This window comes from Lonchura striata, chromosome 29 (assembly GCF_050655825.1).
Source record: "Lonchura striata isolate lonStrDom1 chromosome 29, ASM5065582v1, whole genome shotgun sequence".
Lineage (NCBI taxonomy): Eukaryota > Metazoa > Chordata > Aves > Passeriformes > Estrildidae > Lonchura > Lonchura striata.
Window position 1 is genome coordinate 4330806 of NC_140731.1, and position 15475 is coordinate 4346280.

At 59.0% G+C, this 15475-nt stretch overlaps 1 protein-coding gene and 1 long non-coding RNA gene across 3 annotated transcripts; both read left to right on the forward strand.

Annotated features, from left to right (window-relative positions):
- The first annotated feature begins 3093 nt into the window (after positions 1 to 3093).
- Positions 3094 to 14259, forward strand: CSRNP2 (cysteine and serine rich nuclear protein 2). 2 transcript variants are annotated; one of them, XR_014950405.1, is made up of 6 exons: positions 3094 to 3230; positions 6042 to 6248; positions 8545 to 8807; positions 10668 to 10964; positions 12364 to 13974; positions 14068 to 14259. XR_014950405.1 is itself a non-coding variant. In XM_077788624.2 (5 exons), exons 2-5 carry the CDS (start codon positions 6095 to 6097, stop codon positions 13069 to 13071), a joined length of 1422 nt encoding a protein of 473 aa, XP_077644750.1. In that variant the 5' UTR covers positions 3094 to 3230; positions 6042 to 6094; the 3' UTR covers positions 13072 to 14259. The 2 variants fall into 2 exon arrangements, 1 of the variants encoding a protein (XP_077644750.1); XM_077788624.2 differs by having other exon boundaries at positions 12364 to 14259.
- On the forward strand, positions 10974 to 12357 carry LOC146765020 (uncharacterized). The gene is made up of 3 exons (XR_014950418.1): positions 10974 to 11253; positions 11403 to 11540; positions 11650 to 12357. It is a non-coding gene; the product is annotated as an uncharacterized LOC146765020 (long non-coding RNA).
- Positions 14260 to 15475: the final 1216 nt, after the last annotated feature.

The following is a 15475-nucleotide window of genomic DNA, read 5'->3' on the forward strand; positions in this document are numbered from 1 at the left end:
GGGCGTGGTCAGTGGGCGTGGCTCCCCCTGGGCATGGCCTTTGGTGGGGGGGGGGGATTTCATCAGGAATGTCTTTGGACCCCATCCCCCACCCAGCCCCCTCCAGGGTCCATCCTGACCTGGCAGGACACGGCAGGGACAGGGATGGGACAGGGACTGGACAGGGACAGGACAGGGACAGGGACAGGGACGGGACAGGGACTGGACAGGGACAGGGCTGGGACAGGGAAAGGGACAGGGACAGGGACAGGGACAGGGCTGGGGACAGGGACAGGGACAGGGACAGGGACAGGGACAGGGACAGGGACAGGGATGGGGACAGGGACTGGACAGGGATGGGGACAGGGACTGGACAGGGACAGGACAGGGACAGGGACAGGGACGGGACAGGGACTGGACAGGCACAGGGACAGGGACAGGGACGGGACAGGGACTGGACAGGCACAGGGACAGGGACAGGGACAGGGACAGGGACAGGGATGGGACAGGGACAGGGACTGGACAGGGACAGGGCTGGGACAGGGAAAGGGACAGGGACAGGGACAGGGACAGGACAGGGACAGGGACAGGGACAGGGACAGGGACTGGGACAGGGACAGGGACAGGGCTGGGACAGGGAAAGGGACAGGGACAGGGACAGGGACAGGGCTGGGGACAGGGACAGGGATGGGACAGGGACAGGGACAGGGCTGGGACAGGGATGGGGACAGGGACAGGGACGGGGATGGGGACAGGGACAGGGATGAGGACAGGGACAGGGATGAGGACAGGGACAGGGACAGGGCTGGGACAGGGACGGGAACAGGGATGGGATAGGGACAGGGCTGGGACAGGGACAGGGCTGGGACAGGGACAGGGATGGAACAGGGACAGGGACAGGGACGGGACAAGGCAGAGCAGGGACAGGGACACAGCAGGGACAGGGACACTCCAGGATGTGGCCATGGACACACTGGGGACAGGAGCATGGCAGGAACACGGGTGGGGACATGCAGGGACTGGGACCCACAGTGGACACGTGGAGGACAAGGACACGGCAGGACAGGGACAAGGACAAGGACATGGGCCATGATGGACACCTGGGGACAAGGACACCCAGGGACAGGGACACTGAGGGATAGGGACACCTGGGGACAGGAACACCCGGGGACAGGGACACCCAGGGACAGGGACACCCAGGGACAAGGACACCCAGGGACAAGGTGCTCCCCTTCCCTGGTGTCCCACCACAATGTCCCATCCCAATGTCCCAACCCCAGTGACCCATCCTGGTGTCCCATCCCAGTGACCCATCCTGGTGTCCCATCCCAATGTCCCAGCCTGGCATCCCATGGGGATGTTGCACCCGAGTGTCTCTGTTCAAGCCTGATGTCCCAAATCTGTCCCATCCCAATGTCCCAACCCCAGTAACCATCCTGGAGCTGACAACCCCAATGTCCCATCCCAATGTCCCATCCTGGTGTCCCATCCCAATGTCCATCCCAGTGTCCCAATCCCTGTGTCCCATCTGGATGTCCCCATCCCAGTGTCCCCATTTCCATGTCCCCAGCCCCATCCCAATGTCCCATCCTGGTGTCCCATCCCAATGTCCCAACCCCAGTGACCATCCTGGTGCTCATCTTCCCTGGTGTCCCCATCCCAGTGTCCCCATTTCCATGTCCCCAGCTTCATCCCAATGTTCCATCCTGGTGTCCCATCCCAATGTCCCATCCCAGTGTCCCCATCCCTGTGTCCCATCTGGATGTCCCCATCCCAGTGCCCCCATTTCCATGTCCCCAGCCTCACGCTGATGTCACATCTCCGTGTCCCATCCCAGTGTCCCCACTCAGGTGTCCCTGCCAGGGCTCCATCCCGCTGTTGGCACCCCAAGGCCGGGCTGGAGACGTGGGGCCGTGGGAACCTCAGGGAGCTCAGCACAGCCGAGTTTTGCACCATCCCAAAAACCCAGCTGGGCCAGGAAGGGATGGGAGAAGGGCTTGGGAGGGTGGGGGAACCCCACGGGGAAGGATTTGAGGGCGTTGGACACACCCTGGGTGGGCAGCAGCTGCCCCCCGAGCTGGGCTGAGCCCAGCGTGGGCAGAGGGAGGGCGGCTGTGCCCTCTGCCCCTGTGCCCAGGTGAGACCCCACCTGCAGAGCTGCTCCAGCCCTGGGCCCGCACAGGGACACGAGGAGCTGCTGGAGAGAGCCCCGAGGAGCCTCGGAGCTGCTGCAGGGCTGGAGCCCCTCTGGAGCCGGGCTGGGAGAGCTGGGGGGGCTCACCTCACTGCAGGGAGAGCTCAGAGCCCCGCCAGGGCCTGAAGGGGCTCCAGGAGAGCTGCGGAGGGAGCGGGGACAAGGATGGAGGGACGGTAATGCCAGTTCAATTTATTACTGATTTGCAGCTTGCATAATTCAAATATAGCTACTAAATTTGCTTAACTCAGTCCCTACTGTCTTCTCCTTTAGACATGGTATGAGAGCTGCAGTCATGCAGCCTTCTAATTTCTCACTTATCCATGACAGCAGGAATATCAAGTCCATTCCATTAGTCAAAAATCTTTATTTAGGATAATTTGGCTCCAAAAGTTCAGATCAAGCAGATGAAGATAGCAGGGGGGATTGCAAACCTAAAGCCAAAAGACTATTCTTGAAGGAACATAAGGCATTGTTATGGTTAATACAGCTAAAATTTCCTTTTTGCTTTACAGTATTAAACATAATAAATGCTCCCCAGAGCCAGGGAATGGATTGCTGGTGCCAGGGGCAGGGATGGATGGGAGACGGGGCAGGAATTCCTCCCGTCAGGGTGGGCAGGGGCTGGGATGGATTTCCCAGGGCAGCTGGGGCGGCCCCTGGGTCCCTGCAGTGCCCAGGGCCAGGCTGGACGGGGCTGGAGCAGCCTGGGACAGTGCGGGGTGTCCGTGCTGGGAGCGGATGATCTCTGCGCTCCTTTCCGACCCGAACCCTCCGCCAGCCCGCGACCCCCTCAGCCGCCATCTTCCGCACTTCCGGACTACGTTTCCCATCACACCCCGCGCCAGCACGGCCCCGCGTCCCCAGGGGACTCGGTTTCCCATGGTGCCCCGCGGGGGCTTCACGTGACGCGGGGCGGTATAAAGGCGGCGGTGCAGCGGCCGCGGCCCCATTGTTGTCGGCGCGCGCGGCGGGGCGGGAGCGGCCCCGGAACCCCCGGGAGCGGCCCCGGGGCCCCCCCAGCGCCCCCGGCACCCCGAAACCCCCCCGGGCACCGGTGAGTGGCGGGGGAAGGGCGGCAGGGTCAGGCCTCGGGGGCTGGAAGGAGGGCGGGGGGGGCGGCCCCGCCTGCGGGGGGCGGGGAGGGCTGTGAGGGATGGGGGGCCTGTGAGAGATGGGGGGGATTTGTGAGGGATTGGGGGGCTCTGAGGGATGGGGGGTTTGTGAGGGATGGGGGGGTTTGTGAGGGATTTGGGGGGCTCTGAGGGATGGGGGGGGTTTATGATGGATTAGGGGGGCTGTGAGGGATGGGGGGGATTTGTGAGGGATGGGGGGTTTGTGAGGGATTAGGGGGGCTGTGAGGGATGGGGGGTTTATGATGGATTAGGGGGGCTGTGAGGGATGGGGGGGTGTAGGGAATGAGGGGGGGGGTCTTTGTAACTGCGATCTATAGGAAATGGGGGGGCTGCATCAAATATGGGGCTGCCCCTGCTGGGAACACATGGGAAGCTATAGGGGATGGGGGTGGCTATAGGGGATGGGCTCCTATAGAGGATGGGGGGGTTCCTTACAGCTCCCCCTGCTTTGGGGGCCTGTGGGGGCTCTGTAGGGCTCCCCCTGATATTTGGGGAGGGGCTTTTGGGGGGTCCTGGCAGGTGGGGTGTCCCCTCTGCTGTGCTGTGGCGGGGCACTGGAGGTCCTTAAAGTGGCCTTGGGGACCTCATGGGGGGCACGGGGGTTGTGCTGGGGGGTCCTCGAGAAGCTGCTGGTGATGATGATGATGGGGAGGTCACACATGGGGGGGGTCACCTCTGGGGAGAGCCTGGCCCCCTCCCAGTGTCCCCTTCATCTCCTGGGCCTCTGGAGCCAGGTGTTCATGGACCCACCTTGATCGTTCATGGACCCACCTTGATCTCCCAGTTCCAGGATGGACACAGGGCCTGAGGGCTTTTTTTGGGGTCACCTTTCTGTCCCCCCAGCTCTTTCAGCCAGGAGGTTTTCCAGATCAGCTCCTCTGTTCCAGGAATCCTAAACTCTCCTGATCCCTTTCTTGCTCCAGAAGTGATTCCAGAACGTGGGGGAAAAAAAAAAAAAAGTATTTTTAGTTTAACTCCTTTTGGTGAGGTTTAACCCTTGTAATTCCCCAGTTCCCATGATGCCTCCCTCAACATTTGAACCCACTTTTCATTCCTCATCTCAAAATGTTGCAGAAATGCTGGGAGCTCTGTGGGAGCTGTGCCCCAGATTTCCCTGAAGAACCCAATTTTTCCACCTTTCATCCTAAAACCCAGAGCTGAGTGTTGGGAGTGTGAGCAGTGACCTGGGATGGACTCGGATCCCTGGGAAATCCATGGATCTTTCAGCTACTGAGCCAAATCCTATTCAAGGGGTCCAGACTGCCCAAATCTTCCTGGTGATCATCCCAAAATCCCATTTTTTTGGCTAATTCTTGCCCTGGAATAACACCTGGATTCATTGGTGCTCCCAGAGCCTTTCTGGGTGGGTTCTACCTGGGCTGCTCATGGATCATTCCCACCCTTCTCTCACCCCAGAATTTCCTGGATCTCTGCTTTTGATTCCTTAAAACCATCCAGAGAATCCATTTTTGGCTCTGGATTTTGATGGGAATCTTCTTATCTTCAACAGCAAAATGGGTGCTGGAAGTCAGGGAATGCAAGCAGGAATTTTTGAGCCTGTTTTTCCTTCCTAACTTCAAAATCCGTTTAATTTAAAGATGGAAAAAATTGGAAACTTGATAATTTTATTTATTTGGTTTTTTGGTTTTGGTGGGTTTTTTTGTTTTTTTTTTTTTCTTCGTTCTGATTCTTCCAGGAGTTTCTTTACATCATGGAAAGGATTATTTGGAATAATTTGGGTTTTTATGTGAGGATTAGGAATGCCATCCTGACAGATCCATTGGGGAAGGATCCTTGCTCAGGTGTTGGGATCCCACCCAGACTCCAGCTCTAATTTTCCATGGAAATGTGGTTTCAGGGAATAATTTGAGGACTTTCAGCAATATTAGAGAGCTGGAAAGGCAGTGGGGGGGGTTTCCACTTCTGCTCCTCCTGGCATTGGGATTGATCAATTCCTTCCTTCCTGCTCTTCCCCGTCTACCACCAGGATTCCTCACTTTTCCTTCCAAAAAACCCTAAAAACCCTGGATTTCACCCCGAGCTGGTGCATGGGTTGGGAATTCCTATTCTGCCTTTTGGGACCCAAATGTTCCCTTCTGGAGGGGACAGGGAGGATCCCTGGGCTGGATCCAAATCCCACCCAAAACCCAACCCCCGAAGGGCTGCAGAGCATCCAGGTCCATCCTGGAAGTTTCCCAATGGGAATCGGGTCTAAAAATTCCCTTATCCAACGTGGAGCTGCAAGTTTCCCCAAATCTCAAGTATTGCCATGGGTTATTTGGGACTTTTTGGGATTAAGAAAGCCCCAGGGAGGCTCATTCCCAGTCTGGCATCTGTGACGGACTGGGAATTCTTGGACCATCCGGTGCTTTTTCTAAACTTTAGGGAATTTTGGGGGGTGATCAGGGGGTGAGTCTGGCAAAAAGAAAACCCAACCAAAAAAAGCTCTTTTCCTTTGGTCTTGGGCGAGTTCCATCCCAAATCAATCCCGAAGCTGGGGTGGGTGTCCGTGCGGAGATTCCTGCTGGTGGGCTGGCACCGGGAGCTCCGGTCGGGATCGGGATGGGATCGGCAGCATCCCCGGGGAATCCCGGGCATCTCCTCCTGGCCGTGCCGCGACTCACGGGACGCGAACACCCGCGGCTGGAGCCCACAGCTCCCGGCGCGGCGGGGCGATTCTCCCGGGAGAACCGGGCGCCGCTCCGCGGGCATCATCCCGGCGCTCTCCGCAGGCTCCTCCGCTCCCGTCCCGTCCCACCGGGGGCTCCATGCGAGCCGAGCCCCGATGGCCGCGGTCCCGAGCGCCGGGATCAAGCGCAAGGCGGAGGATGCGGGCTCGGCATCGGCCGCGTCCAGCGGAGCCGCCTCGGACGACGAGATCGCCACGAGCGACAGCGGCGACAGCTGCGACAGCGGCGGCGGCGGCGGCGGCGCCGGGCGTGAGCGGGAGCGGCGGGATGCGGGGCGGCTGCGTGCCGTGCGGGAGTTTGTCCGCGGTTCTGGAGGGTTCCGGGAATTTGGGTCCGGGGGGAGCGTTAGGGAACGGGGGAGCGTCAGGGAATGGGTTAGGGAACGGGGGAGCGTTAGGGAATGGGGAGCGTTAGGGAACGGGTTAGGGAATGGGGGAGCGTTAGGGAACGGGTTAGGGAACGGGGGAGCGTCAGGGAACGGGGGAGCGTTAGGGAATGGGTTAGCGTTAGGGAACGGGTTAGGGAATGGGGGAGCGTTAGGGAATGGGGGAGCGTTAGGGAATGGGGGGAGCTTTAGGGAATGGGGGAGCGTTGGGGAATGGGGGAGCTTTAGGGAATGGGGGAGCTTTAGGGAATGGGGGGAGCGTTAGGGAACGGGGGAGCGTCAGGGAACGGGTTAGGGAATGGGTTAGGGAATGGGGGAGCGTTAGGGAATGGGGGGAGCTTTAGGGAATGGGGGAGCGTTAGGGAATGGGGGAGCGTTAGGGAATGGGGGAGCGTTAGGGAATGGGGGAGCGTTAGGGAATGGGGGAGCGTTAGGGAACGGGGGAGCGTTAGGGAATGGGTTAGGGAACGGGTTAGGGTTAGGGAATGGGGGAGCGTTAGGGAATGGGGGAGCGTCAGGGAATGGGTTAGGGAATGGGGGAGCGTTAGGGAACGGGGGAGCGTTAGGGAACGGGGGAGCGTTAGGGAACGGGGGAGCGTTAGGGAACGGGGGAGCGTTAGGGAACGGGGGAGCGTTAGGGAATGGGTTAGGGTTAGGGAATGGGTTAGGGTTAGGGAATGGGGAGCGTTAGGGAATGGGGAGTGTTAGAGAATGGGGGAGCGTTAGGGAATGGGGAGCGTTAGGGAACGGGTTAGGGAATGGGGGAGCGTTAGGGAATGGGGGGATGCGCTGGAATTCTTTAGAATGGGGTGGGGGGGGAATTTTGGGGTTTTCAAGGGGAATCTTACCAAATAGTGATTTTGAATTTTTGGGGATTTTTAATTTTTGGGGGGGAATTTTGAGGTTTTCAAGGGGAATTTTACAAAATAGTAATTTGGGGTTTGGGGATTTTTAATTTTTGGGGGGGAATTTTGAGGTTTTCAAGGGGAATGTTACAAAATAGTAATTTGGGGTTTGGGGATTTTTAATTGAGTTTTGGGATTTTTAATTTTTGGGAGGCGAATTTTGGGGTTTTCAAGGGGAATGTTACCAAATAGTGATTTTGGGGTTTAGGGATTTTTAATGGGGTTTTGGGATTTTTAATTTTTTTTGGGGGGGGGAATTTGAGGTTTTCAAGGGGAATTTTACCAAGTAGTGATTTTGGGGTTTGGGGATCTTTAATTGGGTTTTGGGATTTTGAATTTTTGGGGGGGAATTTTGAGGTTTTCAAGGGGAATTTTACAAAATAGTAATTTGGGGTTTGGGGATTTTTAATTTTTGGGGGGGAATTTTGAGGTTTTCAGGGGGAATGTTACCAAATAGTGATTTTGGGGTTTGGGGATTTTGAATTTTTTGGGGGGAATTTTGAGGTTTTCAGGGGGAATGTTACAAAATAGTAATTTGGGGTTTGGGGATTTTTAATTGGGTTTAGGATTTTTAATTTTGGGGTTTTGGGGAATTTTTAAAAATTTGGTGAATTTTGGGGTGTTTTAAAATTTTTGTTGTGTTTTTAGAAACTTTAGGGACAACTGAGATTTTTTTTTTTTTTAATTTCGGGGAAATTCGGAGGAACTTTTTGTTCTTTGGGAGATCAGGGGAATTTCTGGGATTTATTTCGAGGGATCGAGGCATTCGTGGGGAATTATTTGTGGAGTTCATGGGGCTTGAATTTCCTTTGAATTTTGGGAAACATTGGAGGAGTTCGGGGGAGTTTTGATGGGGGGAATTTGTAGATAACCCAGAGAGGAATTCTGAGCAGAGAGAATTCAGGGAGGACTTTTTACTCTTAGGGAGATCGGGGGAATTTCTGGGATTTATTTCGAGGGATCGAGGCATTCGTGGGGAATTATTTGTGGAGTTCATGGGGCTTGAATTTCCTTTGAATTTTGGGAAACATTGGAGGAGTTCGGGGGAGTTTTGATGGGGGGAATTTGTAGATAACCCGGAGGGGAGTTCTGAGCATTTGCCGCGGGGCGGAATTAAAGGGAAATCATGTGCAACTTTAAATTTTGGAGGGAAACACGGAGGGAATGGAGGGAAACACGGAGGGAAGGGCTGACTTTGGGGTAATTTTGGGGGTGCCCCGATGCTGCGTGGCCCTGACCCGCGCTGTGCCCGCAGCCCCGTCCATCCTGCGGCGCTCCCGGGCGCGCCGGGCTGGGAAGCGCGTGCGCTTCGCCCAGGTCACCGTCTACTACTTCGCCCGGCGCCAGGGCTTCACCTGCGTGCCCAGCGCCGGCGGCAGCTCCCTGGGCATGGCCCCGCGGCACCACCGCGCCCGCAGGTACAGCCTCAGCCAGTTCGCCCACCTGCGCCAGGTGAGCCACCGGCAGCACCTGCGGCAGCACCTCCGCCGGGAGAAACTGCGCGCCAGGAGGAGGGAGGTGAGCGGGGAGGGACTGGGGGAGTCCCAGCTGGGAAATTGGAGGGGGTTTGGGGTGATGGAGGGAGTCTGGGTGGAGAACACCTGGGGAGGGAGGGCAGAATCCAGGTGGGAAATAGCTGGAGAGGGAGGGAGGGAGGGTGGAATCCAGGTGGGAAATACCTGGGGAGGGAGGGCAGAATCCAGGTGGGAAATAGCTGGAGAGGGAGGGAGGGAGGGTGGAATCCAGGTGGAGAACACCTGGGGAGGGAGAGCAGAATCCAGGTGGGAAATAGCTGGAGAGGAAGAGAGGGTGGAATCCAGGTGGGAAATACCTGGGGAGGGAGAGCAGAATCCAGGTGGGAAATAGCTGGAGAGGGAGGAAGGGAGGGTGGAATCCAGGTGGGAAATACCTGGGGAGGGAGAGCAGAATCCAGGTGGGAAATAGCTGGAGAGGAAGAGAGGGTGGAATCCAGGTGGGAAATACCTGGGGAGGGAGGGCAGAATCCAGGTGGGAAATAGCTGGAGAGGGAGGGAGGGAGGGTGGAATCCAGGTGGGAAATACCTGGGGAGGGAGAGCAGAATCCAGGTGGGAAATACTTGGAGGGGAAGGGAGGGAGGGAAATATTTGGGGAGGGAGGGAGGGCAGAATCCAGGTGGGAAATACTTGGAGGGGGAGACAGTGTGGAATCCAGGTGGGAAATACCTGGGGAGGGAGGGTGGATGTGGAATCCAGGTGGGAAATACCTGGAGAGAGAGGGAGGGTGGGAGGGTAGGAAATACTTGGGGAGGGAGGGTGGGCAGAATCCAGGTGGGAAATACCTGGAGAGGCAGCAGTGGGGGACCCGAGTACGGAATACCTGGAGGGGCTTTGGGGTGACAGAGGGTGTCTGGGTGGAGAATACCTAGGGAGGGAGGGCAGAATCCAAGTAGGAAATACCTGGAGAAGGGAGGGAGGATGGAATCCAGGTGCAAAATACCTGGGGAGAGCAGAATCCAGGTGGGAAATAGCTGGAGAGGGAGGGAGGGTGGAATCCAGGTGGGAAATAGCTGGAGAGAGAGGGTGGATGTGGAATCCAGGTGGGAAATACCTGGGGAGGGAGAGCAGAATCCAGGTGGGAAATAGCTGGAGAGGGAGAGAGGGTGGAATCCAGGTGGAAAATAGCTGGAGAGGCAGGGAGGGTGGAATCCAGGTGGGAAATAGCTGGAGAGGCAGCAGTGGGGGATAATACCTGTGGGTATTATTGGGGTGAGAAAGAGTATGTGGGTGGGGAATAGGTGGGGGTGGATTTGGGGGAGCCCCAGGTATTGGGGCTGGGAGGGGGAATCCAGGGCGGGAAATACCTGGATGGGTTTGGTGGTGGGGTGGGAAAGCCCCTGGGGAGGGATTGGAGGGAGGGAAGTGAAAAATGCCTGGGTGAGCTTGGAAGAGGGGCAAACTGAGGGGAATCCAGGTGGGAAACACTTTGGGGGGGATTTTAGGAGGTACAGGGAAAAATCAGTGCGGGAAACACCTGGGTGGCATCCGGGGATGATCAGGATGTTCCAGCGGTGAATGTGGCAGTGCGTTTCTAAAAAAAAAAATCCCAACAAAAAAAGCTCTTTTAGCTCTTTTCCTTTGGGTGGACACACCTTGGGAGAGCTGAGGGAAGCACACCTGGCCAGGTGTGCCCCACGTGCCCACGCGTGTAAAAAAAAAATGCTCTTTTGGGTGGACACGCCTTGGGAAGGCTGAGGGAAGCACACCTGGCCAGGTGTGCCCCACGTGCCCACGCGTGTAAAAAAGCTCTTTTCCTTTGGGTGGACACACCTTGGGAGAGCTGAGGGAAGCACACCTGGCCAGGTGTGCCCCACGTGCCCACGCGTGTCCCTCCGTCCCCAGCTGACCCAGAACGGGACGGTGCCGTCGGCCGAGGCCGCGGGGCTGACCTTGGCCGACGTGTCCGACGACGACCTGGACGTGGGGCAGGTGGAGGTGGGCGATTACTTCTACCTGCAGCCGCTGCCCACCAAGCGGCGCCGGGCGCTGCTGCGCGCCTCGGGCGTGCGCAGGATCGACGCCGAGGAGCGGCAGGAGCTGCGGGCGCTGCGCCTGTCCCGCGAGCAGTGCGGCTGCCTCTGCCGCCTCACCTGCGAGCCGCGCACCTGCGCCTGCAGCCAGGCCGGCATCCAGTGCCAGGTGAGCCCCAGGTGCGGGTCTGGGGCGGGATGGGGGCCAGGTGAGCTCCTTGAGGAGTGGTGAGAGCCAGGTGAGGGCATCCAGAGCCAGGTGAGCCCCAGGTGCGGGTCTGGGGCGGGATGGGGGCCAGGTGAGCTCCTTGAGGAGTGGGGAGAGCCAGGGGAGGGCATCCAGTGCCAGGGGAGGGCATCCAGAGCCAGGTGAGCCCCAGGTGCGGGTCTGGGGCGGGATGGGGGCCAGGCTGCTCCTCGAGGAGTGGGGAGAGCCAGGTGAGGGCATCCAGTGCCAGGTGAGGGCATCTCGTGCCAGGTGAGGGCATCCAGTGCCAGGTGAGCCCCAGGTGCGGGTCTGGGGCGGGATGGGGGCCAGGCTGCTCCTCGAGGAGTGGGGAGAGCCAGGTGAGGGCATCCAGTGCCAGGTGAGGGCATCTCGTGCCAGGTGAGGGCATCCAGTGCCAGGTGAGCCCCAGGTGCGGGTCTGGGGCGGGATGGGGGCCAGGCTGCTCCTTGTGCTCCTCAAGGAGTGGTGAGAGCCAGGTGAGGGCATCCAGAGCCAGGTGAGGGCATCCAGAGCCAGGTGAGCCCCAGGTGCAGGTTTGGGGCGGGATGGGGGCCAGGCTGCTCCTCGAGGAGTGGGGAGAGCCAGGGGAGGGCATCCAGAGCCAGGTGAGGGCATCTCGTGCCAGGTGAGGGCATCCAGTGCCAGGTGAGCCCCAGGTGCGGGTCTGGGGCGGGATGGGGGCCAGGCTGCTCCTCGAGGAGTGGGGAGAGCCAGGTGAGGGCATCCAGTGCCAGGTGAGGGCATCCAGTGCCAGGTGAGCCCCAGGTGCGGGTCTGGGGCGGGATGGGGGCCAGGTGAGCTCCTTGAGGAGTGGTGAGAGCCAGGTGAGGGCATCCAGTGCCAGGTGAGGGCATCCAGTGCCAGGTGGGCCAGAGGACAGGGGTTTGGGGTGGGATGGGGGTCAGGCTGCTCCTTGAGGAGTGGGGAGAGCCAGGTGTGCCAGGTGAGGGCATCCAGTGCCAGGTGAGCTGGGAAGAGGGGGGACAGGTGGGCCTCGAGGCACACCCACTGTGCCCATGTCCTGAGGGAGCAGAGAGTGCCAGGTGGGGCAGCTGGGTTTGTGCTCTTGTTCCTTGGAGGAGCAGGGATAGTTCCAGGTGTGTTTTGGGCTCACCTGGAATGTACAAACTCCTCCCCACCCCAGAGCCACATTCCTGCTGTCCAGGTGGGATTTGGGATCACTCTGGGGTGGGATTCAGGCTCTGGGGGGATCCTCCAGCCGTCCACGTCTCCTCCCAGAGGAGACACCTGGCTGGGCTACGGCCCCACCGCGATGTTTGGGGTGGGCTCAGGGCCGGGAGGGGCCCTGCAGGGTCCCACAGGTGCCCCCTGTGCCCAGGTGGATCGCACGTCGTTCCCGTGCGGCTGCTCCCGGGACGGCTGCGGGAACGCGGCCGGGCGGATCGAGTTCAACCCGCTGCGCGTCCGCACCCACTTCCTGCACACCCTGATGAAGCTGGAGCTGGAGAGCCGGCGGGAGGAGGAGGAGGAGGAGGAGGAGGGAGCTGCTGCCCTCCCTGGCCCCACCTGGCCCCCCCCCCAGCCCCCCGAAACTCAGGACTTCCAGGAGTACCTGGCGGAGAACGAGCGGGCGGTGCTGCACCTGCAGACGGCCGAGGAGCTGGAGAGGCTGAAGGCTGAGGAAGACTCTGGAAGCGGCTCTGGGGGAGAGGGAGGCGGGGTCTGCGTCCTGGGGGAGCACCTGGATGACACCTGGCAGGTGAAACCTCCCCCGTGCCCCGGGCTCGGCTCCACCATCCTCATCCCGGCCCAGTTCCCGCTGGAGTCTCCCGTCCTGTGCTACCCCTCGGGGCAGCCGGCCCAGGTGGGCTCCCAGCCTTACCTGGCCGAGGCACCTGGGCTCTACTGCCAGGAGGAGCCGCAGGCAGGTGCCAAGGGTGGGAGTGGCCACGTGGAGCATCCAGCTCCAGCTTCCAGCCCCCCTGGGAAGGAGCTGGGGGTCCCACCTGTCCCTGCTGCTGTGAGCAAGGGAGGAGCACCCCAAAATCTCCCAGAGCACCTGGAGCACCCCCACCTGCCCATATGAGTGGCCTCAGGCCCTCTGGCTCCATTATTTATTCCATGGATTGATTATTTAATTGGTGGGGGCTGCTGTGGACAGAGGAGGTCCCTGGCCAGGGCCAGGAGTCCTTCACTCACCTGGTGGGGGTCACCTGTGCCAGGACTCAGCTGAGCTGGAGCCTCGGATCCTTCCTGTTCTCCATCCCACCTGGTGGGGGTCACCTGTGCCAGGACTCGCCCGAGCTGGAGCCTCCTGGATCCTGTGGCAGCTCTGTCCCCCCTGGCTGCCTCCACTTTCCTTGTTTTTAAGGGAAAAGCTCTTTTTCCCTAATTCCTGTTTGTTTAATGAATGTTTCACCTGGGCCGCCTCCCGTCCCACCTCATCCAGGTGGTGCTGCCACTCACCTGCAGCTGGGATGGATGGAGAAACACCTGGAACTGGCACGACAGACCCAAGAGTCCCCAAACTCACCTGGAAGATTTTGGGGGTTGAACCAACTTCACTTCCTCAGCTGGCTCCTCCATCACCTGGAACTGATCACCTGGACCTGCTGGAACTTCTGGGATGTTCATTCCCTTGCTGGGAGGCGCCTCCAGCAGCTGCTGAGGGGCTGGAGCTGCCCCTGCAGGGACCAGGATTTGGGATGTGAGGGTGCAGGAGTGTCCCTGTCCCCTACCTGTGATCCTGGCCCATCGCAGGTGGGCTTTGGGCATCCAGGTGGTCCTGGGCCGACTCCAGCAGGGTCAGAGCGCTGTCCTGTTCCCCATGGATGCAGCGTCACCTGGCCCTGCCCTGCCTGGTCCCTGAGCTCTCAGCTGCCTCCTTGCCCACCCCAGGTGAGCCCCACCTGGCTGTGTTGCCCAAAGAACCTGTTCCTGCCATTCCAGCCCTCGGGATCCATCCCACCATGCCAGCGGGATCCTGCAGGTGTGCTCAGGTGTCCTGCTCCTGCTGTCCCGTGGATGTGCCGTTCCTGGTGAACCTCCTGGAGCACCTGCAGCTCCCTGTGCTGCTCCTCAGGTGCTTCCTGCTCACCTGTGCTCCTTCTGGCTCCGGGCATCTCCACTGGCATCAAACTGGTCAGACTGGGATGGATTCAGGTTCTCCAGGTGTGGATTCTCCAGACTCACCTGGGCCCTGCAGCCCTTCCTTGGACTGGGATTCATGGAAAATCCACCTGTGCTCCGGACCTTCCTGCAGCTCTGGGATCTGTCTTGGGGTGAAACTTCTCCTTTTTGGGGCTTTTCCCTCTTTTTTGGCTTCAGCCAGGTGAGACCAACCAGGGCCAGGAGCAATTCCAGCCTGAGAAGAGGCAGGAGTGGGGAAAATCGGGATGTGGGGTGGGGCTGCCTGTTCTCCACCGGGTTTGTGCCCCAAATCCTGCATTCTGCTCACCTGGACCCTACAGACTGTGGGATCTGCTCGCCTGGAGCTGCTCACCCGGTGGGATCTGTGCCCCTGGAACTGCTCACCTGGTGGGATCTGTGCCCCTGGAGTTGCTCACCCGGTGGGATCTGTGCCCCTGGAGCTGCTCACCTGGTGGGATCTGTGCCCCTGGAGCTGCTCACCTGGTGGGATCTGTGCCCCTGGAGCTGCTCACCTGGTGGGACCTGTGCCCCTGGAGCTGCTCACCTGCCCTGGGCTGTGCCTTCAGGACCTGCTCACCTGGATGCTCCCAGACCCCGGCGTCGCAGGGACCCAAATCCCCCAATCCAGCTGCTGCCTCCCCGTTCTTTTCCTGACGTTTTGATTTCACCGTTGGCTTTTCCTGCAGTTTTCCCACACTGGGGTCTGACCCCCTCCAATTTTGGGGGTTGAGAGTCCCCTGGTGCTCCTGGGGGTCACCTGTCCCCTGGCGGGGGGGCAGTTTAAACGGGCTCAAAGTGGGATTTTTGGGGGCTTTGGGGGCGTTGAGGGAGTTTTTTGGGTTGAAAAGGGTTCAGAGGGGTTTTTATGGGGTTTAGGGGTTCCGGAGAGTTTAAAAAAGAGGTTTAAAGGGGTTCAGAGGGGTTTTGGGGGGATTCAGGGAGGTTCAAAGTGGGGTTTTTAGGGGTTCTGGGGTGTTTTGGGGTTCAGAGGGGGTTTTAGGCATCCAGACAGGTTCATGGGGGCTAGGAGGGGTTCAGTTGGATCTAAAGGGGTTTATAAAGGGACTTTAAGGGTCTTTTAGGAGATCAAGGGGGTTCAGAGGAGTTTAAGGCACTTTAAGAGGAGTTTGAGGGGATTCAAGGGAGTTAAATGGGGTTTAAGGGCGTCAAAGGGATTTTTTAGGCTTTTGAAGGGAGGCTTAAGAAGAGCTTTAGGGGAGTTCAGAGGAGTCTAAAGGGATTCGAGTTGGTTTAAAGGGCTTTTTTAGATACTCAAAAGGAGATTTAAGTGAGTTCAGAAGATTTAAAGGGGTTTAAAAGGCTGTTCAGGGGTCTTAAAT